This window comes from Diaporthe citri (genome assembly GCF_014595645.1).
Source record: "Diaporthe citri strain NFHF-8-4 chromosome Unknown scaffold_1, whole genome shotgun sequence".
Classification (NCBI taxonomy): Eukaryota; Fungi; Ascomycota; class Sordariomycetes; order Diaporthales; family Diaporthaceae; genus Diaporthe; species Diaporthe citri.
Window position 1 is genome coordinate 3,926,154 of NW_025064846.1, and position 25,469 is coordinate 3,951,622.

Below are 25,469 nucleotides of genomic sequence, written 5' to 3' on the forward strand. Positions count from 1 at the left end.
TTAAATAAGTATAAAATATTATTAATAATTAATAACTTAACCTTTATAATAAAAGCTTAACTTAATTATAAAAAGTAATTAAATATATTTAAGGCTTTTTACTTTACCTTATAATAATATAAAGGCATTTTTAGCATTATAATAAGGGAAGATAATACTTAACCTTAAAATAATAAAATAATAAATATTAATATTATAATGATTTTAATAAATAAAGTTAAGTATTTTATATATAGCTAACTTAGTTATTATAAGTATAATTATTTTAATTATTATAAAAAAATAAGAATATAATTTTTATTAATTAAAATTAATAAGGAAGAGGAGTTTATTTAAGGGGGTGTAAAATTTTTTTTATAAGGTAAGGCTTAAAAATAATGCTAGCTTAATATTAACTTAAACTTAAAGTAAATTAGCTATATATTAATTAATTTAATCTTATAAAAATACTTAAAATTTAAGAAATTCTTATTAATAAAATAAATTATTTATAATTAAGCATTAATTAATTATAAATTATATAATAAATTTATAATTTTAAAGTTTTAAATAAAGAAGTTTATATAAAAGGTTTGCATTAAAAGATTATAAAAATGCCGTTAATTTAGCTATTAACTTATATTTAAATAATTATTTTTTATTAACTTACTTTAGCTAATATATTAAATTATAAGAGTTAAGGTATATTAATTATAAATAATAAGCTAGGCCTTTAATATAATTAAGAGGCATTAAAGTATAATTAAATAGCTAAATAAAGAGCAATATTTAATTTATAATTAAATTATAATATCCTTTATTTTTTATTATATAGCTATCCTTTAAGGCTCATTATAAGGACTTGGAAAAGAAGAATATATTATAGTTTAAGCTTTGCTTATTATAATTAATTAATAGGCTTTGGCCTTATAAGAATAGGCTTTGGCATGGGTGTAAATAGGGAGTGAATCTTCTCCTTTGCACTTTAAATATAAACCTTATTTAAATACCTTATGGCAAATAACCCAAGGCTAGCTTATAATATTAATTATTAATTAATAATTATATATTTTATATATAAATTATTATAATTAACTTATAATTAAATAAAGAAAAGTTATAACTTTATTATAATTTATTTTTTATATTATAATTAAATTAATTATATATTTATTTTAATTATTATTATAACTTTATTATATAATATTTATTAATATTTATTATATTATTTTAAAATTAAATATTATTTTTATTATTATAATATTAAAAATACCTTTATATTATTATAAAATAAAGTAAAAAACTTTAAAAATATTTAATTACTTTTTATAATTAAGTTAAGCTTTTATTATAAAAATTAAGTTATTAATTATTAATAATATTTTATATTTATTTAATTAACTTTAAGCCTTTATTATATAAGTTAATTAATTAAATTAAATAAGAAATTTTATTATTTCTTCTTTATAATATTATTATAATATAATTAAGCTAAGCTTAATATACTTTTATTTAAAAGGGTTCTTAAATATAAGGTAAACCTTCTTTAAAAAGCTTTTTAATTACCCTTTAAATATCTTTTTAAAATTAATATAAAATAGAAATTAATTATAAAAAGGTTTTAGCTAATTAAATATATAAAAGAATTAAGCCTTATTAATATTAATTATATTTTTATTTATTATAAACTTAACTCTTATCTTTATTAATTAAGTTATTAAATATTCTTAAAATAAAAGTTTTTTAAAATAAAGAAAAGCTTAATAAGCTATTATTATTCTTTTTAAGTTTTATTATATTAAGTTTTATATAATTATATTATAAATTTATAATATAAGAAAATTTTAAATATATATTATAAATTAACCTTAAGTTATTTATTATAAAGTGCTTAAATAAAGTTTATATATAAAATATAAAAGAAAAGGTTTATTCTTTATTTATATTTATATTAAAGCTTATTTTTATAAAATTAAAGCTTATTAATTAATTATAATAAGCAAAGCTTAAATTATAATATCTTAAAATAATAATATTAAGTATTTAAAAAATATAATTAAAAAAATAATATAAATAAACTTAAAACTTTTTTATTTTTTATAATTATTAATTAAATATATAATAATATATTTTAATAATTAAATATTATTATATAATTTAAATTAATAAATTTTATATTTTAAATTTTATAAAATAAATATTTTATAATTAAATTTAAAATTAAATTAAATTTATTTATATATTTTTAATTATAAAATATATATTATAATATTTAATATTTATTTAAAAAAATAAAATTAATATTTAAAGTTATAAGTAAAAATTAAATACTTTATTAATTATTATTCTTTAAATATTTATTAAATATAAATTTCTTTTATTAAAGAAATTATTAATATAAAAAATATAATTTTTAATAAATATAAAATATTTAATAATAAATAAAATAATTTTAAAAATAAATTCTTTATTATAAATATTAAGCATTTTATAAAGTAAACAAAAAAATTCTTTTTAAAAAATAATAAAATATTAAACTTAAATAAAAAAATTTTTATAAAAATAACTTTTTAAAAAGACTTTAAGAAATAATTAATTTATAATAAATAAAGAAGAAAAAAAAATTAAAAAAAATAAAAAAAAAAAATAAAAATTTATAAAAAAAGTATAAAAAAATATTTTAAAAAAGTAATTTATAATAAATTAATAAAATAATACTTTTATTAATATAAAATTTAAATTATTTTTTATATTTTTATAATTTTCTTTATTAATATTTTTAATTTATAATATTTAAATATAATAAAATAAAGAAATTATATTAAATAATAAATTTATTATAAATTATTATAATTTAAGCTTTATTTATAATAAATAATTAATAAGCTTTAACTTTAAAGAAATAAGCTTTAATATAAATATAAATAAAAAATAAATCTTTTTTTTTATATTTTAAATATAAACTTTATTTAAATATTTTTAATTTTAAAAATATAATGTAAGCTTATAATATAAATATATTATAATAATTTATATTTATAATTAATATTAAAATTATTATAATAATTAAATTAAATAAAAAAAACTTTAAATAAAATATAAATTAAAACATATTTATATAAAAAAGTAAAATTATAAAAAAACAGTTTCCTTAAATTATTAAAATAATATAAAGATTTTAAAAATTATTTATTTAAATATTTATTTAAATAAATAAAAGTTAATTATTTATAAAGTTATATTAAAATAAAATTATAAATTAAAATTTAAAAAAAGAATTTATATATAAAGAAAAAGATTTTAAATTATATATAAATTTAATAAATATAAAATATTTTAAAAATATAAAGCTTATTTTATTATTTAAAAAAATTAATAAAAAAAATAAATATAAAAAATTTATATTATTATTATAAAAAAATTTCTTTTTTATATATTAATTATAATAATAATAAAATTTAATTTTAAACTTATATAATATAATATTATAAATATATTTATTTATATTATAATTAATTAAAATATCTTAATATAAATATTATATAAATATTAATAAAAAGAAATTATTTTTTTATTAAATAAAATATTATATAATTTTTAATTTTATTATTATTATAATAAAAATAATTTTTATAAAACTTTATTTTAAAATAAATATTAATATATATTATAAAAAACTTTATTATTATATAAAAATAATATTATAATTTTCTTTTATATAAATAATATTATTATATATATATTTAAAAAAGTATTAAAAATAAATAAATAAACTTATATTAATATATAATTTATTAATAAGTAATAAATATTAATAAATAGCGGATTTTTATAACTTTATTTAATTTTAATTAATATTAATATTATTTAAAAGCTAATAAATAAATAAAAAGTTAATATTAATTAATATTAATTACTTTTAATCCTTTATTTTTAATTAATTTAATTAATTTAAAGTAATTATAGGTAATTATATTAAAGTTTAAAGTAATTAACTTTTATAAAAAAGTTTTATTTTAATATTAATTATATTTTTATTTTTTTTATTAATTTTACTTTAATTTACTTATTTAAATATTTAATATATTAAAAATTAATAATTATTAATATATTTTTTATTTAAAAATTTAAAAAAATTAATATAAAACCCTTATTTATAATTTAAGTTATTAAAATCTTTTATATATTTAAAATTATATTTTATTATAAAATAAATTAATAATGCTTTTATAAAGAATTATATATTAATATATATAAACTTAATTAAATTAAAAAGTAAATGCTTATTTAATATATTATTAAATATAATGCTTAAAAATGTTTTTATAATTTTTTAATATAAAAATATAATTAATCTTTTATTAATATTATATAATATTAAACTTATTAATAAGTATTAAACTTAATACTTTATAAACTTATAACTTACTTTTAAAATTAAGTTTAATTATCCTTATAATTATTAAAAAGCTTTTTATAAAGATTTAAAGATTATTAAGAATTAATTTAAGTTACTTTATAATATAATAGCTAAATATAAAATTATAAATAATGATTTTTATAACTTTAATAAAATTAACTTTATAATAAGCATAATTATTATATTAATAATAATTATATATATTAATAAGCATAAAAAGGTTAAATTAATTTAATTTAATAATTAAAAATAAGCTATAATTATTAAATATATTAATATAAAAGGTTAAAATATTTTATTATTTATAATTATTTAAAATGCTTATTACTTTATAAGCTAAGTTATAAAGTTAAATATTTTAAATAATTAAGTTATTAAACTTACTTTAAATAAATAAATAAATAATAAAATTAATTTAAAATAAATTTAATATTTTAATAAATATATTAAATAATAATAAATAAAGAATATATATTAAATATTAATATTAAATAATTATAAAAGCTATATATTAATTAAGTTTAATTAATATTATAAGGATAATAATATTATTTTTATTAATATAATTATTGCATTTTTTTTATTTACTTTAATTATTAAATATTATATTATATTTACCTTTAAAATATATATATAATAATTAAATTAACTTTTTTATTTAAGTATTTATTAATTATATTATTAAGTTTAAGTTTCTTTTTTATATTTATAATAACTTATAATAAAACCTTTATAAAGAATAATATTAAGATAATATTTAAAAAAATTAAAAATTTACCTTAAAACTTAAATTTTATTATTTTTAAGCTTAATATATATTTATAAACTTTTATATAAATCCTTTTTATTTCTTTTTAATATTAAAAGTTTTAAATATTATTTAATACTTAGTAAATTATTAAGTAATTAAGCTTTATTAAAAGTAAAATCTTTATTTATTAAGAAAGCTTTTTTATATTAATTATAAAGGCTATTAATTAAATAATAAAAGGTATATAAATAATAATATATAAGTTTATTATTTAAAAAAAAATTAAATTTATATTCTTAAGAATATTAATATAACACTTATTAAATATTAAAGGGCTAAAAAGACTTAAGTATAGCTTAAAGAAATACTTATTATTAAAGAATTTTAAGCTTTTATTTAAAAGAAATAAAAAGGAAAGTAGCTAATTAATAAAATAAATAATAATATTAAAAAGGTAATTTATAATAAATTAATTAAATAATAATATAATAATTATAATAAAATTAAGTATAATGCAAGAATTTATAAAAAAAATAAAAAAGGGTTAAGTTAATTAAATTTTAATTATATTATAATAAATTTAACTTAATTAATATTAAATAATATAAATATATTTATTTTAATAATTTATAATAAACTATGTTTTTAATAATATAATTAATATTATTTAATATAAAATATAAGTTTCTTATTAAAAGATGCTTATTTTAAATTTATATTATATTTATATTAATTACTTTAAATTAATTAAAAGTAATTAATATTAATTAATATTAACTTTTTATTTATTTATTAACTTTAAGATAATATTAATATTAATTAAAGTTAAGTAAAGTTATAAAAATCCGTTATTTATTAATATTTACTACTTATTAATAAATTATATTATAATAAATATATTTAATAAATAATTATTTAAATTATATAATTTAAAATCATTATATTTAAGCTTAACTTTAAAATATTTATTAAAAAAAGTTTTAATTACTTTTTTTTATTATTTATATTTTTTATTTAATTTAATTAAATTCTTAAAACTTATTTTTAAAATTTATAATATTATAAATAATCCTTTTTTTACTTAATTAATTTAAAAAAAATAATTCTTTTCTTTAATTATTATATTAATATAATTAAATCTTTATATTTTTTATATATTTATTTATTAAATATATTTTTTTTATAAAGTATTTAAGATTTTAATATTTAATAAATTAAAAATTAAGTTAAGATTTAAATTAATATTAATTTAATTAATTTAATATATATTTAATTATATTATATATATAATTAATTAATATTAAAACTTAATAATATTAAATTAATTAATATTATTTATAAATTTTTAATTTAAATAAAAAACTTTAATTAAATAAAATATAAAAAATATAATATAATTTTCTTAATTTTTATTATAAACATTATATATAAAAATTTAAATAAATTAAAAAAATATATTAATACTTAATTAATATATAATAATTAAGCTTAATAAATATCTTTTTATATAAATTTAATTTTATTTTATTTAAAATAAAAGTTAATATTTAATTTTTAAATATTAAAATAATATTATTAATTATAACTTTAAATAAGTTAATAAAAAACTATTTAAAAATAAAAAATTAATTTAATAATTATAATAATTTTTATATTTTTTTATAAAGATTATTTAATATATTATTAATAAAATTAAAGCTTTTTCTTTAAATTATTAATTTAATAAAAATTAACTTATATAATTATAAATTAAAAAGTATTATTATAATAATATAGCTTTTATATATTATTTAAAATAATTAATTTTAAATTAATTATTATAATATTTTAATTAAAAAATATAATTTATAAATAATAATTATATATATTTTTTTAATAATTAATTTAATAATTAAAATTTAAGCCCTTTAATTAAAACATTATTAAAAAAAGTTTTTAATTTATAATATTATAAAGAATTATTTTATATTAATAAAAAATATAATTTAAATAAAATTAAAAAGTTTATTTTATTTAATTTTTAAACTTTTTATAAAATATATATTAAATTTAAATTATAATTTAAGCTTTATAAAAGAATTTTAAAAAAGATTATAATAATATAACTTTTATATATTACTTAAAATAATTAATTTTATATTAATTATTATAATTTTTTAATTAAGAAATATAATTTATAAATAATAATTATATATTTTTTTTAAATTATTTAATTTTATAAAAAAAATAATAATTATATAATTTTTATTAATTATTATAATAAATTAAATAAAAAAAAGAAAATAAATTAAAAAAATTAAAAAAATAAAAATAAAGATAAAATAAATATAAACTTTATATTAAATAAAATATAAATATTATAAAATAATAATTTATTTTTATTAATAATTTTATAATAAAATTAAAATATTAATTAAATAAATTAAATAAAAATTAAAAATAATAATATAATATTTATAAATTATATTTATAAATTAAGTAAAATAATTTTTATAAAATTAATATAAATATTTAATAATATTAATTAATTAAAAAGCTTAATAAAATAAAATTTAATTAAAAAATAATATTATAAGCTTATTTTATATTTTTAAAATAAAAAATGCTTAAATAAAATTTATATTTATATTAAAGCTTATTTTTATAAAGTTAAAGCTTATTAATTAATTATAATAAGTAAAGCTTAAATTATAATATTTTTTTTTAAAATCTTTATAATAAACTTAAAAAAATAATTATATAATAAAAAATAAAGAATATTATAATTTAATTATAAATTAAGTATTATTTTTTATTTAATTATTTAATTATATTTTAATATTTTTTAAATATATTAAAAGCTTAATTTAATTTTTATAATTAATATATTTTTAATTTTTATAATTTAATATATTATTTAAATATAAATTAATAAAAAATAATTATTTAAATATAAATTAATAATTAAATTAATAATACTTTTATAATTCTTTAATTTAAGCTTTTTATATAAGCTTTTTAATTAATATCTTTAATATTTTATTTATATTATTTATTTTATTATTAACCTTTTATATTATTATTAAAGCTTAATTATTAATTTATTAAATTTTAATAGCCCTTGCTTTTAATTTATTAAACTTGTTTTAATATAATAAATATATTTTTTAAATATATTATTATTTAAAAAAAATTATAGCTTTTATAATTATAAACATGCCATAAGGGGACAGCAGCATTAAGCACGATAAGCATTATGGGCAATAGGCATTATAAGCAATTAACATTAAAGCACCAGCAGGCAAGGGTTATATACTACCACACATAACCACCCCTAAATAGTTTATAGCTAAAGGGAGATTTTGCAGCTTACGGCCGCAACCCTCCTTCCTTTTATATAGTTAATTTAAATATAATTAATTTGCTATTAATTAATATATATTAACCTAGCTAATAGCTTTCTTAATAAAAGTAAGTATTTAATTTTTATAATTATATTTTTATATATAAAAGGATTATTAACTTTATTTTTAGCTATATTAATTAATAAGTTTTTTAATTAAAATAAATTTTTACTTAAAAAGGCATTAAAAAGCTTTATATTATTAAATATATAATGCTTAAATAAGCTTTAAATAAATTATTATAAGTTTTTCTTTTTAAATAAAAAGGGTTTTAATAATTATAAAGTTATATATTATAATAATTATTAAATATTATAAAAAAAGTATAAATAATAAAATTAAATAATAAAATAATATAAAGAAAATAATTTTAACTTTTTAAATAAATATAAAATAATTAAAGTAACTTATAATATTTATAATAAATAAATTATTTAAAATTAAAATAATATTATAAAGATAATTATTATAATTATTTAATTATAAAAGAAATTATTACTTAATTAAAACTTATTTTATTTATATAAATAATTATAAAATAAAGAAATATTATAATATATTATTTTAAATATATATAATATATAATTATATTATTTTAAATAAAGTTTAAATAAGTATATTTTTTATTATAACGTAATTAAAAATTATTATTAATAATAATTAAAGTTATATTTATAAATTAATAATTATATTATAAAGTAAAATTAATATTATAATAAAGCTTTACTTAAATTAATTTATTTTTAAGAATTTAATAATATTAATTAATTTTTATTTTTATTTTTATAATTTAATTATTTATATATTATATTTTTTATATTAAAAAAGCATTAAATAATTAAAAAATATCTTTTTTATAATATAAAGTTATAATTATTTTTTATAATATAAAGTTATAATTATTATTTATAATAATTACTTTAAAATATAATTAAATAATAAATATAAATATTAATTAACTTTAATTTAAAGGTTTTTAATAAAGGTTATTTAAGGGTATTATATATTTTATTTAATTAATATATAATTATAAAGCTTATGCGCCTTATTAATAATGTTTATAATATATTGCTTTTATAGCTATTATTATATTATAATTAATTTTTACCTTATATTAATTTTATAAAAATATTTAAAAATAATTAAAAAGCTTTTTTAAAAAAATTTATCTTATATTTAAAAACTCTTTTAAATAAAAATATATTAAGCTTAACTTAATTATATTATAATAATATTATATAAAAAAATAATAAAAGTTCTTACTTAATTTAATTAATTAATTTATATTAATTTAGCGTTTATATAATTAATAATAAATAAATAAAGTATATAATTAATTTAATTATAATATAAAAAGTAAGTTATAATAAAGTTATAACTTTTCCTTATTTAGTTATAAGCTAGCTATAATAATTTATATATAAAGCATATAACCGCTAGCTAGCAGCCAGCTAATATTAATTAGCAGCTGCTATTAATAAAACTAATTTAAACCTTATACCTTTAAATTTATGCATTGCTTATAATATACTTATTATATAAGCATGCTGCATATAATGCTTATATATATTATTCTTATATTAACAGTTTTATATATATATATATATATATAAATACTTTAAAATTATGCTTTTCTTTAAATTATTAATTAATTAATTAAATCGCTTAATTAACGTAAATATCTTATCTTTTAAAGGGTTATAAGGGGTTAAGTGCCTTATGGCCATTGCTTTAAGGGGTTAAATGCAAGTATTTAAGTGTAAATATGCTTAAATATTTTAAATGCTTAAATTGCTTAATTAAATTATTTAATTACCAATACTTTAAAACTTTAAAGTATTTAAATATTATGCTTTAATTAATTAATTATTACTTTAATAGCTTTTTTCTTTTTATTATTAAGTTAGCTAAAGTGCTTAAGGAATGAATTAAGCTTAAGCTAATAATAGCTGCTGCCATTATATTTTTTAGCAAGGAGGTTATTATTGCGGAAAAGGCTATTGCTATAGGGCTTGCATTAAGGGCATTGCTAATTAATAAAGAAATTATAATTAATAAAGATAAAAAGGTATTAGCTTTTTAATAATTAGCTTTATAATGATTAGCTTTATTTTAATTAATTTAAGCTTTTTTTCCTTAAAAAGCTTTTATTAATATTTATATGCTTTTAATTATAAGTAAAAGGTTATTATTATAAATTCTTTTTAAAGCTATTTAAGTATATTTAATTAATTACCTTTATCTTTAATTAATAAAGTAATTAATACCTTAATCATTAATATATAATTACATCTTATATAAACTTTATAATAGCAAAGCATTTATTTAAGCTTATAAAAAAGCCATTAATTAATCCTTTAAAAGCATTCCTTTATTTATTTATTAAATTTACATTAAAAGTTTTTAAAAAGATTTTAATTATAAGCTAAGTACCTCTTATAATTATTTAATATATTAATAACCTTTTTTTTATTAAAGAAAGGGGCTATTATTAATGCAAAGATTATTGTTATTAAGGTAAATCTTATAATAATTAATTATAAGGTAAAAAGGAAGAGAAAAAGGATATTTTTATATTATGCTTATAAGCTAACAATTAACTTTTAAATTATTTACTTATAAGTAATAACACTTAAATATTATTATTACTTAGCAAATTAATTTTTACTAGCTTTTTAAATAATTTATATTTAAAATCTTATTAAAGAACATTAATAAAAAGGTATTAAAAAAAAGAAAGGTTATGCTTATTAATTAAATATTAATTATTATTAAAAAATAAATATTTTAAAGGTTTAATTAAGTTATTTATATAATTAAACCCGTAGTAAATCTTAATTATTCCCTTTAATGGTTTTAAATTAGCTAAGAAAGTTGCTTTTTTTATTAATACTTTAAAGTATTTTAATTAAACGTGTTAATTAAGTATATAAATCGCTTAAAAGAAACATTATTTGCTAATACTTTAAAGTATTTAAGCGCCTTATGCTTTATTAAGTATTTAGGGTTTTTTTAAAGGGTTGGAGGGCTTAGGGCGTTAAGTAAGTGCCTTAAGGGGCGTTGGTTGCAAAAGAGGGCTTCTTAAGGGTGCTAAGCAAGGGCTTCTTAAGGGTGCTAAGCGAGGGCTTCTTAACGTGCTAATTGCAAGCAAAGGCGTTAATAATTAAGGGTGCCTTACAAAGGGCTTTTAAAGGTGTTATAAAGAAGGTTAAGGGTATAATAATAATATAATTAAAAGTTAAGCGTTTATTATAAATTAACCAACCTTATTAAAAGTTAAGCGCTTGCTATAAATTAAGGAAATTAAGTAAAGTTATTGCAAACTTATTTAATAATTTTTATAATATTGCATAAAAGCTAAAAAAGCTATATAAGCTTAAGGGTATTGTATTTACCTTTTAAAGTATTTAAAGAAGGGGTGATTAATTAAGGATATTATAAAGAAACTTTTAGCAATTAAGGAAGGTTATAATTATTTAAGGGTATATTAAGAAAGGCTTTTTAATTAAGGCTTATTATAATTATTATTATTATTATTAATAATTTGCATTAATAAATGTAATTAAAAATTAAGTATCATTGCTATAAACTAGTTTTTAATGCTTAGTTAAGCTTTTTAGCAGCTTATAATATCATTATTAATATAAAGTCCCTTAATGAAATCATTATAAATAAATAAGCTTTTAAGAAATAAGATTTATTTTTTTAATACTTAATTATTTATATTTGCTAAGCAAGCATTAATTAATATTAATTTAGCTTTTATATTATTAATAATAAATAAATAAAGTATATAATTAATTTAATTATAATATAAAGAGTAAGTTATAATAAAGTTATAGCTTTTTCTTATTTAGCTATAAGCTAGCTATAATAATTTATATGCAAGGTATATAATCGCCAGCTAATAACTAATTAATACTAGCTAGCAGCTGTTATTAATAAAACTAATTTAAACCTTGCACCTTTAAATTTATGCATTACCTGCAACACACTTATTACATAGGCACGTTATATATAATGCCCATATATATTATTTCTATAATTTATATAATAAAAACTTAAAGTTAATTAAATAAATATAAAATATTATTAATAATTAATAATTTAACTTTTATAATAAAAGCTTAATTTAATTATATAAAGTAAATAAAAATATTTAAAGCTTTTTATTTTATTTTATAATAATATAAAAGCATTTTTAATATTATAATAAAAAAATAATATTTAATTTTAAAATAATAAAGTAATAAATATTAATATTATAATAATTTTAATAAGTAAAGTTAAGTATTTTATATATAATTAACTTAATTATTATAAGCATAATTACTTTAATTATTATAAAAAATAAGAGTATAACTTTTATTAATTAAGATTAATAAGGAAAAAAAAGTTTATTTAAAAAAATATAAAACTTTTTTTTATAAAATAAAGCTTAAAGTATAATTAATTTAATATTAACTTAAGCTTAAAACATATTAATTATATATTAATTAATATAATATTATAAAGTATATTTAACTTTAAGGGAAACTTTATTAAAAAAATATATTATTAATATATTAAATATTAATTAATTATAAAAAATATAATAATTTTATAATTTTAAAGCTTTAAAAAAAGAAATATATATAAATAATTTATATTAAAAGCTTATAAAAATATTATTAATTTAATAATTAACTTATATTTAAATAATTATTTTATTATTTAATATATTAAATTATAAAGGTTAAAAGTATAGTAATTATAAAAAATAAATTAAGCCTTTAATATATTTAAAAGGCATTAAAATATAATTAAATAATTAAATACGAAATAATATTTAATTTATAATTAAATAATAATATTCTTTATTTTTTATTAAATAATTACCCTTTTAAGCTTATTATAAAAACTTAAAAAATAAGGATATCTTATAATTTAAGCTTTATTTATTATAATTAATTTATAAGCCTAATTTTATAAAAATAAGCTTTAATATAAATATAAATAAGAAATAAACCTTTTTTTTATATTTTAAATATAAACCTTATTTAAGTACCTTTAGCTTTAAAAGTATAAAGTAAGCTTATAATAATATATTTTATTATTTATAATTATTTAACGCATTTATTACCTTATAAGCTAAGTTATAAAGTTAAATTTCTTTAAAAATTAAGTTATTAAACTTATTTTTAAAATAAATAAATAAATAAATAAATAAATAAATAAATAAATAAATAAATAAATAAATAAATAAATAAATAAATAAATAAATAAATAAATAAATAAATAAATAAATAAATAAATAAATAAATAAATAAATAAATAAATAAATAAATAAATAAATAAATAAATAAATAAATAAATAAATAAATAAATAAATAAATTTAAAATAAAATTAATATTTTAATAAGTAAATTAAATAATTAATAAAAATATATATTAAATATTAATATTAATTAAGTTTAATTAATATTATAAAAATAATAAGATTATTTTTATTAATATATTAATATATTCTTTTTATTTACTTTAATTATTAAATATTATATTATATTTACTTTTAAAACATATATATAATAATTAAATTATTCTTTTTATTTAAACCTTTATTAATTATATTATTAAATTTAAGTTCTTTTTTATATTTATAATAACTTATAATAAGATTTTTATAAAAAATAATATTTAATTTATATTTAAAAAAATTAAAATTTTATTTTAAAACTTAAATTATATTATTTCCTAGCTTAATATTTACCTATAAACTTTAATATAATTCCTTTTTATTTCTCTTTAATATTAAATATTTTAAATATTATTTAATGTTTAATAAATTATTAAGTAATTAAATTATATTAAAAGCAAGATCTTTATTTATTAAAAAAGCTTCCTTATATTAATTATAAAGGTTATTAATAAAATAATAAAAGGGGCATAAGTTATAATTATTTTAATTATTTTTATAAATAAGTAAATTTATATGTTTTAAAATATTAATAAAGCACTTATTATTAAGGAATTTTAAGCTTTTATTTAAGAAAAATAAAAAGGGAAGTAGCTAGTTAATAAAATAAGTAATAATATTACGAAAGTAATTTATAATAAATTAATTAAATAATAATATAATAATTATAATAAAATTAAATATAATATAAAAACTTATAAGAAAGATATAAAAAACTTTAATTAATTAAATTTTAAATAAATTATACCTTTTTTAACCTTATTAATAATAATTAATATTAATATATATATTTAAGCAATTTACAGCAAATTACGTTTTTAATAATATAATTAACATTAATTAATATTAAATTTAATTAATTCCTTTGCATTAAATAAGTGTTAAAGTTAATAGAAATTAAGTAATGTTGCAAAAATTAATTATAGGGTGATATTAGCTACTTGGTAGTAAATTATGTTAAGTATAATTAGCATTAATAATAATTAAAGTAGCTTAATAAGTTAAATCCTTAAGGAATAAGCTATATTATATTTATATATTATAAAGATAAACTTTAGCATTCTTTTTATAAGTAAATTAACTATGTATAATTAGAATTAAGTGCGCAGTTGTTAATTATATTTTCGTGGTGATGATATGGCTGGTATTTGGGTGCCGGGAGCATTTGGCTTCCTGGTCATCCCCTCTACTTGGGGTAGGCCGCCCCAGGTCTACCGCTGGAGCAGAGACTATTAGGGCTGAGAGCCTAAATTCGTGGGCTTCAGCCCGCCAAAACGAGTGTGACTGAGCACCTGGCGCCCCCATTTTCGCCACCCCCTTACCTAGGCATAGGGACATTAGGGGATGCACCCTAACACACTCACCACAGGCACAACCCCTGGCATTGGCGAGAAGTTGACCATCACCCGCTTGATACACTGACTTTCTGCAAGTCGCTCGGGGTGAAACGCAACACCCGGTTTGCAGACAGGCATTTTCAAGCATGTCGGCCCTCGCCAGTGCTGTTGCCGCTATTGACAGCCTGCACACGATCCCCCCATTCACGGCCGATGATGAGTGGAGGTCCCTAGGTGCTTGTTCGTCCCCCCAACCGGTCAATCCACCCACCCTACCGTTGCCGTCCCGACTAACGTCTCGTCTCATGAACGGTAGCACTGCCGGGTCATCTCAGCTTGACACGGATCGCAGAGGAGATACCAGCCTTGAAACAGACGGCAGGTGCAGGGGAATGCAGAAACAACGTCGGCCTTCGGCTAACCCGAGCCTCTCCAGGATGCGCGAGCAGGCCTTGTGGCAGTCCTCGCCTGTCTGAAGCACAAGCCCAGCACACCGCGGCAGCCAGACGACGGCGCCTCGGCACAGCAGCTCTGTGACTACGTTGGCCGCATAATATCTCCATGTCCGGATGCTGAGGCCGGCCAGATATCAGGTACAGCGGATGAATCACCATGTGATTGATGCTCTCGGCTCCCTAGCTGACCAGACTACAGACCGTGATTACCCAGAGTACGAGCAGGTTGCTCACCGCAGCCGTGAGATAGCACCTTATGGTCTCAGTATTCTGCAGGTTTTGCACAATAACCACTCAACCAAGTTCAGCTTGGACACGCTTCTCACTGTCATCTCGTTCACCAATCCTGGCGTGACAGACCCATGGACAATCCACGAGGCATGCGATCTCGCACGAGACTTGCTGTCACAACAGCTCCTGCACCACTTCCACCAGTCCGACCTGATCGAGACCATCTTGAAGGACTACCTTCGCCCCGCCTTCTCAAAGTCACGGCCAAAGGCCGTCACCGCGTCAGGAAGGAAGGCAGAGTTCCCCGAAGAGGATGATCCTCATCGAGGTTTGGCGGATGAGACCAAAGAGGTGAAGCCATGGAAATATGAGGACCATCGAGCAATTGCAGTATTTCACTGGGTGGTCCTGACCACAGACGTGAGTTTGGCGACCAGCCTGAGCACCTGCCTCGCTCTCGGACGCTCCCTCACAGCTAACAAACTCGTACAGTCTGACCTGTTGAGCAAACAATGGCCCCTCTTCATCCCTGTTCTTCTGGCACTTCTAGATGAGGCTACCACGAGGATTCGGACGCGCGGCCTTCTCATCTTGGACGCTTTCCTGGAGAAGTTCCCGGCAAATATACTTCGCGATACCGGTCTAGCCAGCGTTTTCGAAGACGCGGTCTTCCCTACGTTACACTTCCTGCCCAACATCACGCCAGAGGAAGACTCCATTATTCTTCTCGAAGCAGCGTACACAGCCTTGCTGAGCCTGGCCAGAAAAACAGAACCGAAGGCCGGAAAGGCGGAGGCACACAGCAGTTCTGCGAAGGCGAAGCTCCTCGACAAGATACTGCGCGACGGCGTGTTCTCAGCGTACTTCCATGTCAAAGACCATGTTCGCATCGTAGAGGTGCTCTTGATCCAGACAGCCAAGGTCGTGGATGAGATGCAAATCCACGCCGTCAAGCACCTCAAGGTCAGTAACCCATCATTGCCCGGTCGCTCTCCTCATGCCAACGCCGACAACACGCTAACCACGCCGCCAGGACCTCATCCCCATGCACAGCGAGGTGCTTTCAAACCCCTTCGCCGCCCTCGCCCCTGCCACTTTATCCGCCGCGATCGCGGGCCTCCAGGCCATGATCGCCAACTGCTGGCCGCGCCTCGCTACCCCAGCTTACCAGGACGAGCTCATCAAGGCCCTTGTCGTGTGCTACCTGACTGTGCACGACGAGCAGGACCAGCTGGGCGCGCGCTTCGAAACCATCGATGCCGAGCTCGTCAAGACGGCGTCCATGCTCACGGTCGCGGCGAGGGGCGCCGGCGGCGAGGTCGTGCAAGACCTGGCGGACAAGGCGGCGCTGCTGGTTTCGAAGGAGCCGCTGCTTGCTGGGCTTTTCAAATGAACGAGCTCTCCCGCCAACATCTACCTTTCTAGATTTGATGAATCCCGGGGATCGCATGTGCCATGCTCCATCATCGTCTACTCATGAGATGGCTAACTTCACGTTGTGAGGTGCGATACCCTGTGTGTTAGATTTCCGTGTTCTTTACACGGAGCCCCTGACACATTTTATCCATGCTCAGACTTGGGTACTATAGGCTGCGTCTCGTCATTGAACTCATACACTCACCACCCTGGTTGGTCCAGCTTGGAAAAGCCGAAGTGACGTCTGTGGATATGCACATCTCGAATGTTGGGGAGCTATTCGGAGTCCATGCTGTGCTGAATTCTTTTCCGAATTGTGCCCCGGAATCTGATAAAGATCAAATCTGGTGGAAGTCGATATTAAAAATCCGATAATGCAGTATTGTGTACTTCAAAAGGGATACAATGCGATCAGGACTGTGGACGCCGGCTTTCCGTCCTCTTCTTCTATCTCGTGCGCCTGTGCTCCTAATCTGCGTCAGGTTCATCATATTCAACAGTATCTGAAATGCCAAACCCCGTGTCTTCTGGTCAATCTTTTGGCGACCGACTCTAGGAAAATGCGCCAAAACAAGACGAAGCGCCGATGACTTCAAAAAGGCTTCGTTACCACTTCGTCGATTGTCCTCGTACTCTCTTCCAAATCCTCCTCGCCGTCCTCGTCCGATGAAACCCACTTCTAGTCGATCGGCTGTTGCTTGAACAGCGACTTGCCGCGCAGCCATTTGCCGTAAGCCTTGTAACGCTTCTTCTGGGCGTCCTCCTCCTTCACAGTGAGGGGGTCTTCTCCCACCTTGAGGAGATCAGAGTACATGTGGTAGTAGTCCTCCGCGTTGCTCGTGCCTGGGGCGCCCGACGAGGACCCCGGAGGCACGAGGAGGAGGCCGTCGCTCTGCCACGCCCCGTTGAGGTACTCCTGATACTCGCCTTCCACTGCTTCAGCCGGAGTGTCGGCGGACACAACGAGGGGCAGGTTCTGTGGGTGGCTGATGTAGCGATCATAATCCTCTGCTTCTTGGTTACTGACAGAGGGGTTGAGAGATTCATGCACAACTTTGGTGAAGGTCCATTGCGCCTGCCGGGATTTCTCCAGTGGCGTAGGCTTCGTTTTCGGCTGGTTGGGGTCTACTGGTAGCTCGACATTGCCATTCACGATGGGCGTCGAGGGCTCCTTCATAATGCTATGAGGACTACCGTTGTGGATGGCCTTGTCGTGAGCCACAGGTTGGAGCCATCTCTGTAGCGATATGCCGCCTTTGTTTGTACTGCCTCCTTTTCCAGACATGATCGAGGCTGTGTCGTCGTCGCCATCGGCCTTGGCAATCTCGTGGGGGTCCAGGATGGTGACGCCCTTCTTGTGTCGCCTCTTGTCCGGGGAGTCTCCGTCGGCGTCGGTGCGAACACGAAATGGGCTCAGGTCGTAGCGCCCATCCTGCGTGGACTTGAATGGAATATACTTGATGGTTGAATTCATCTTGTATGGGAACATCTTCTGGAACGATGAAAGAGTCAACGGGCGATAATACTCCAGCCAGTAATCGTCAAAGTAGGAGACCGGCAACTTGGCTTCGGCACCCTTTGGTGGGTGATAATCAGGGAGAGAGCGCTCCTTCAGGTACTCAGCAGTGTACCATTGAATATAGCTCCTCTTGCTCGTCACTGACCACGTCCTCGGACTAGCATGATGCAGGTAGTAGTCCGTGGCCAGATCCCACAGCATCGGCTGCCCCTGTGCGAAGATATAGTTACCCAGAAACAAGTTGTAAGCCTCCTGCCGCTGTCCATCCATGAAGGAGTTGTTGTAGTACCGCTTGAAGCTCTCGATCATATCCCGTGAGTGGCTCGTCCACTGGTTAATTTTGCGGTATGTCTCCATCGTGTTGACGAGCTGCGAACCACCGTATTGCACCGCGATCGTGTCTCCATGGTCGTGGTACATGTGTGTAAACAGATTGACGGCGTCAGTGTCATATTCTATAGCAGTGTCGCCCAAGATGCCCAAGGCATGGAGCTGGTGGCCCAGGGCACGTTTGCCGATGACGAATTGCGCGGCGTTCGTGCGGTCCAGGCAGTCGATGCAGTTTGTCCTGGCCACGCCATTCTGCACCCGGGTCGCATTGATGGTCCCATCGCCGTTTTGGAAGAACCCAGTCGTCAGCACCACTTCCTCAGCAATGTTCTCCAGGGTCTGAATAACATCCTGGTCTCGGGCCTTGGCGGCGCGGGACATGTCCCAGTGGCGTTGGATAATCTTGTGCTTTTCAGGTAGGAACTGATTAAGGTACGTGATCGCTTTGCGATATTCCTCCAGCAGCTTCGACTCGCGCGGGGTCCGCTCCTTCGCCTTGACCAGGTTGAGCACATATATGGGCGAGCCATATCGCTCGAACAGGTTGTCAAAGTGCAACGCCGCGGCGCTGTAGAAGGGGTCGACTAAATTCAGCTCGATGGGCGGTTTCGGCGTGACACCCGTGTTGTCTTGCGTCCAGTATAGCGGAATGGATCCTCGGTGTTGCACGTAGGATGTGTAATCGGGACTGGCAAAGAGCTTGCCACCGGGTGCGTGGAAGGAAGTGGTGAGGGCCTCCGAGACGATCTGCTCTGTCTCAACGTCGTTGGCCACATAGCCAAGATCGTTCGCCCCTCGCTTGAGAAAGCGTGCTCCTGCAAAATAGCGAGACCGCCTGGCGATGATTGTGATGAAGGCAGTCCGGCCGTAGATTGATACAGAGGCTTGGTCTACGTATCCGTGAATGATAGGACGGCACCAATCAAAAGGGTCCTTCAAAGCGTCCACGGCGGGCTGGAGAAGGTGGCTGTTCCAAACGAACATGGTGTTGTGGTTATCGTCCACGAAGCAAGGCAGCCCATTGTTGAGGGCGTTCCGCTCCTTGCTTATGTTTTCTTGCAGTGTCCGAGTGACGTCGTAGGAGTAGCTGTAGTAGAAGGACCTGGCAAGGTCGAGGTTATTCAGAATAGAAAGGAATCGAGACTCCTCGGAATTCCGCTGGTCAGTCTTATACCTAGCGGGTGTGAGTGGGATGAGCTCTGTTCCTTCGATCTGGTAGACGTAGTGGCCGCCGACCATAGCCACGATGCTCCTCTTGGTTATCAGCAGCATGTAATATGGCCCCGTGAACTTGATGAACCCGAGCAGGCCCCAGGTGGTGCACTTGAGCCTGATCCCGCCCGTTCCCTTGTTTCCATCGTCGATGGTGTCAAGGAGCTGGTTCATCTGCTTCTGAGAGTAGACGATCTTGTCATCGGTGATGCTGAGGTCGCTATCGTCCACCGTCCTATCTATCTTCAAGATACGGTACCGCTTCTCCGTGACGTCCCCGCCCACAATGTAATACCTGCTGGCCGTCTCGTACAGGCTGAACTTGTGCATCTTGTGCACCAACCTCCTCCTCGGCCGGCCATCCTCGCCGACGTCTTCTGGGCCGGTGGCGCCGTCGTACTCCTCCTCGGATGCGGCGCCGGTTCCACCTCTGCTTGCCGGGTCCGGGCTTGAGGTGCGATGGAAAGGCTTTGCGATTGTGTGGTCATCTCCATCGTCAACATCCTCTGCCGGTGGAGCCTGAGAGGTTGACTTGGGGGGCACAGGCCCCGACTCCTCGTCAGGATCGTTGCGCAACTGAGGAAATAAAGCCTGGTCCCCAGCTTCGACTGGTGGTTCCAACACAGAAGCAGTCGGAGGGCTGCCAGTGCCAGGTCCAGTGCCAGGTCCAGTGCCAGGTCCAGCTGCAACAGCCCCGTTTGGGCTGGTGACGGGTATAGAGTCTGGTCTGGCATCGCCAAATGAGCTGTCCATGGCTTTGGACTGGCCCTGGGCGGGCTTGCGTCAGAGGCACAGACGGGCAGACGGACTCTGGGACCGCCGGGTCCTGGAGCTCCCCTGGTTTTCAGAACATCAACAAATAGAGTGGTGGGAACGGTGAGCTGCTTTGTATTCAAATGTTGTGTCCGTTGAGGTTCTGGGTGTTTTGTTAGACCCAGGCAATGGCGATGGCGCTGGGGGTTGGAATGATGTAAGACTGGGTGCTAGTGGTGATAAGATGCTCCATCCCGCCTGCAGGGTTTACCTAGGCACCTTGTTGGGGTCTTGGGGTATGAGGTAGGGGGCCATCTATGGGTTGGTAGATTTATGTAGACGACTGCTGCACTCAGCCATTGCAAGTCTGGCGACATCACCCCCATCCTGCCGCAGCTCCCGATGCTCAATTCCTCCCGCGCAAACTGCATTTGAACCCAGCATGACATCGAGCGCTTAGATCTACGGAAGACTCATGAGCCTGCTCCAAGCCAGGCTGGTCCAGTACATTCATTCACTGCCGTCCTGTGCCGCCAGCCCGCCCCACCAGCGAGTCCCCAAAGAGAAGCGACAACGCCCCAACCTGGACAGCCCACCACCAAGCCCGAGCCCGCGCTCAAGCCCGCAGCTTCGCCTCACGCCGCGCAGGCTGGTCAAGCACGCAGAGCCATATCCTCTGCTCACACTGCCGATTCCAGCGCTGCGAGACCCCAGCCGTTGCCTTCATGCAGGACAATGATCATGGTCCGGAACCCATCAGCTCCCCGCCTATGGCCGCATCCTCCATAAGGCTGCCCAAGAGGCAGGGCACCCTCGACAGCATCTCTCTCTCACAGTCCGAAGCCAGCCTCCCGCAGCGACGCTCCCACCCCTCCGCCGCCAGCCTGTACGCCTCCACGCTCACGCCCCCGGGCTCTAGGTCCATGTCCCCCGTCGGCAGAGGCTCCCCCGCGCGACCATTCTCCAGAGCAAGATCCGGTTCCGTGACCCTGACGCACTCCCTTGTCGATACCGATGCCGCTGCCGAGCCCGGCAACCCGCTGAACCTGATCCTCAAGGCGTTTGTCCCGCATATTTCCATATACGCGTCACCGGATACGGATGGTCTAGTGAAAGAGAAGGGTTTCGACCGTGGTCTTTGGGAGCTCCTCCGGCCGTTCGGCGAGCGTGTGCCGGGCAAGGTGACTGTTAGAGACAGCAACGGGTCAAGCAGGTCGTGGGATGATTTCTCGGTCCGATTCACACGGTTTGGACAGAATGTTGAGCCGCCGGACGGGCTACTTAAGGCCCCCAACGGCCAGGCGGCGAGCCCAGCAATATCGGGGAGACGGGTGGCAGACGTCGAGGAGGTGGTGAGCAGACATCTGAACTATGCAGAGCAGTCTTTCTCGAACCTCATCCAGCAGCACGCCGACGACACATGGCCTGGATATGGATGCGACGTCTCCTTACTATGCGCTGTACCTCCGGCGGCTGCTTTCGGGCATACCAATTTCTGCGCATGAATCTTGGGCTCACCCGGTAGCCTGCGTGATCGCTGCGAGCTCACGAGAGCCTGCCCCAATCGAGACGTTTCGGAGGCTTTACCACGAATCCTCCAATGGCGACAGGAGGTTACCACCATGGGTGGATGGTGAATACCTACGCTACTACGTACTTGTGCATGATGAGGAGAACAGTGACATCACCAAGACCATGGCTCTGTTCGACCAGATGAAGAGGAATCTGGGTCTGCACTGTCACTTGCTCCGGATACGGAGCAGTCAAAGTGTCGAGACTGACGACGACAGCATACCACTGCCCCGTAGCGAATGGATGTCTGCCCAGGAAGAACTCGTCGACATAGAGAGGAGCGAGGCCCAGGGCGGGCCTGTAGATCTAACGAGGTACATCTATGAGTCAGACGCGACAGCGATACGGACATTCATCCGCGAGATGGTGACACAGTCCATAATACCGACGATGGAGCGCAACATCTCCGTTTGGAACGATCAGGTTGCTTCAAAACGGAAAGGCATCAGCGGGAGGTTCATGACCCTGTCAAAAAGATGGACGGGCTTCGCCAGCGGGACTAGGAACTCCACTGGAAGCTCGTCCTCGAGCAACTACGAGGCGTCGGGGTATTACAGGCCGGACACGCCCGAGGCCATCATGCGGAAACTGGCCGATTACGCGTTCATGCTGAGGGACTGGAAGCTCTCCATGTCGACGTATGAGTTGCTACGATCCGACTTCAGCAACGACAAAGCGTGGAAGTACCATGCCGCAGCAAACGAGATGACCGCTCTCGCGCTCCTGATTATGCCGCAGAACATGTCCTCCAAGACGCGGCTGGACAACATCGTATCCATGCTTGACCAGGCGTCATACTCGTACAACACGCGATGCAGCTCACCATACGGCACGCTGCGGTCCATGGCGCTAGGCCTCGAGCTCCTCCGCATGCGGGGCGGCTCTGCGGTGGACGAGGCAGTCAAGTGGGGCACGCGCATCATGGAGAGCCGCATCACCGGGCAGATCGGTGATGCGCTGTTCAAGGAGCGCATGGCTGTTTGCTGTGCTACGAAACAAGGGGTAGGCTCCTTGGCGTGGGGCAGCTGGCGGAGGAAGTCGGCATTCTGGAGTGTCCTCGGTGCCGAGGCGTGGACCAACCAGGCCAAGTACATACCAGCTCAAAGGTGCCTCAATGAGGCGAGGAACATGTACAGCCAGCTGGAGAGCGAGGATGGGATCGGCGGGTGGGCACTGGCGAGCGAACACATGGCGCAACTCCACCTGAAGCTCAAAGAAGGGTTGGCCCTCGATGGGCTGGAGGACGCGCCGGCCCCAGAGGCAGAGGAGATTGAGCTGCTGGAGGAGGAGGAGCCGGAGCGGTTGAGCAAGAACAAGCGCATGTCAAGGAGATTGAGCCTGGCAAGTCCTCCCGGCGCAGGGGCCGTTCTGGAGACGGCACCGCTGGCGGACAGCGGCGACACAGGGAGGAACGAGGCCGATGACGGCTTTACTTAGGGCGGGCAGGGAGGTCACGGTACTTGTCATCACGCGGATATGCATACTCATGATAGATCCAGACTATAATCTTGCGAGATCAAGGGCGTGGACTCGGCGCTGAGGAATAGAGGTTGCCGGCCCAGGCTAGGCCATGCCAACTGAGGAGAACACACCTTGTTCCTATTGTAGCGTTGCTTTGTGTGAAGAATTGTTCACATCTGGTCGTAGATAACCGCAAGACACCCAAGACAAGATCAATCAAAGAACCTCAAGCCTTGCTCTCGCTCAGCTTCTCTGCCGCGAGACCCACCAGCCCGTCCAGGCTGTCGGCCAGCGGCACCCCGTACCGGCGGCAGACGGCCTGGACGTTGCCCCTCTTCCAGTAGCCCGGCTCACAGCCGACGACGGCCTTGCCGGAGCGGGCGCAGAGGCCCAGCTCCAGCAGGCTGACGGGGGCCTTGCTGTCGGCGTGGAAGAAGACGGCGACGGCGGCGGCCCTGTCCTGGGCGGCGAGCTCCCAGTCGACCTGGGCCGCGAACCGCGGGTCCTTGGCGACGTCCTCCCGCCACGTGCTGTCCCACCTGGGCTGGAAGGGGTCGAAGACGGTGATGTTGGTGGCGGTCAGGCGCTGCCTGAGGGCGGCGATGAAGCCGTCCCGCCAGGGGATCTCTGTCGGCCCGGCGAGGAAGACGGACCGTGTGGGGTAATGCGGCTGCTGCTCCGGGTCGTTGGGCGTGATGACTTGGAAGACAGAGCTTGAGGCCATGCTGGGAAGGGGTCCGAAGAATTATACAAGGCGGGTGGGAGGCAATGTGCGCATGAACTTCCCGAATGTAAAGGGTGCCCTGGCAAGGTTTATCTTCGCCTCCTATCAATGTGTGCTTGGTCTGGAGTTCGATGGGCCCATGTCGTATGCAGAGGGAGCCTCGTTCACCCAATTCAGCCTTGTAGGGCGCCAACCCATGCTCACCGGGGAGCGTTCAGGCGGGCTACAGCATCAGCATGGGAGTGACGGCGGTTGGTCGTCATCCCAGTCTGTGGGTCATGATTGATGTGTACGTGATAGTCCAATAAATTGACATCCGAGTTAAATCCAAGGCCCCAGGTTTCAATAACTCGAGAAAATGTCAGGTAATCCCTATCTTGTCCTGTCTTTGTACCGCCCTTATCTCTGAGCAGCGAGGCGGTTGCCGGAATATTAGTGTCATCGGCTGCCACCGCTCCCCTTCAGCGGGCG

General features: G+C 29.6%; 3 protein-coding genes across 3 annotated transcripts; 2 read left to right on the forward strand and 1 right to left on the reverse strand.

Moving 5' to 3' along the window:
* Nucleotides 1-15,471: 15,471 nt before the first annotated feature.
* INS49_001070 (uncharacterized protein) lies at nucleotides 15,472-17,404 on the forward strand (the record flags this gene model as incomplete). Its single annotated transcript, XM_043161903.1, has 5 exons — nucleotides 15,472-15,565; nucleotides 15,775-15,918; nucleotides 15,980-16,431; nucleotides 16,504-16,974; nucleotides 17,045-17,404. The coding sequence occupies 5 exons, from the start codon at nucleotides 15,472-15,474 to the stop codon at nucleotides 17,402-17,404; spliced, it is 1,521 nt and encodes a 506-aa protein (XP_043030409.1).
* Nucleotides 17,405-18,106: 702 nt separating this feature from the next.
* Nucleotides 18,107-21,241, reverse strand: INS49_001071 (uncharacterized protein; the record flags this gene model as incomplete). The annotated part of the gene is made up of 1 exon (XM_043161904.1): nucleotides 18,107-21,241. The coding sequence occupies one exon, from the start codon at nucleotides 21,239-21,241 to the stop codon at nucleotides 18,107-18,109; it is 3,135 nt and encodes a 1,044-aa protein (XP_043030410.1).
* A 770-nt stretch (nucleotides 21,242-22,011) lies between these two features.
* Nucleotides 22,012-24,250, forward strand: INS49_001072 (uncharacterized protein; the record flags this gene model as incomplete). Its single annotated transcript, XM_043161905.1, has 2 exons — nucleotides 22,012-22,683; nucleotides 22,811-24,250. The coding sequence occupies 2 exons, from the start codon at nucleotides 22,012-22,014 to the stop codon at nucleotides 24,248-24,250; spliced, it is 2,112 nt and encodes a 703-aa protein (XP_043030411.1).
* Between the last annotated feature and the right edge of the window lie 1,219 nt (nucleotides 24,251-25,469).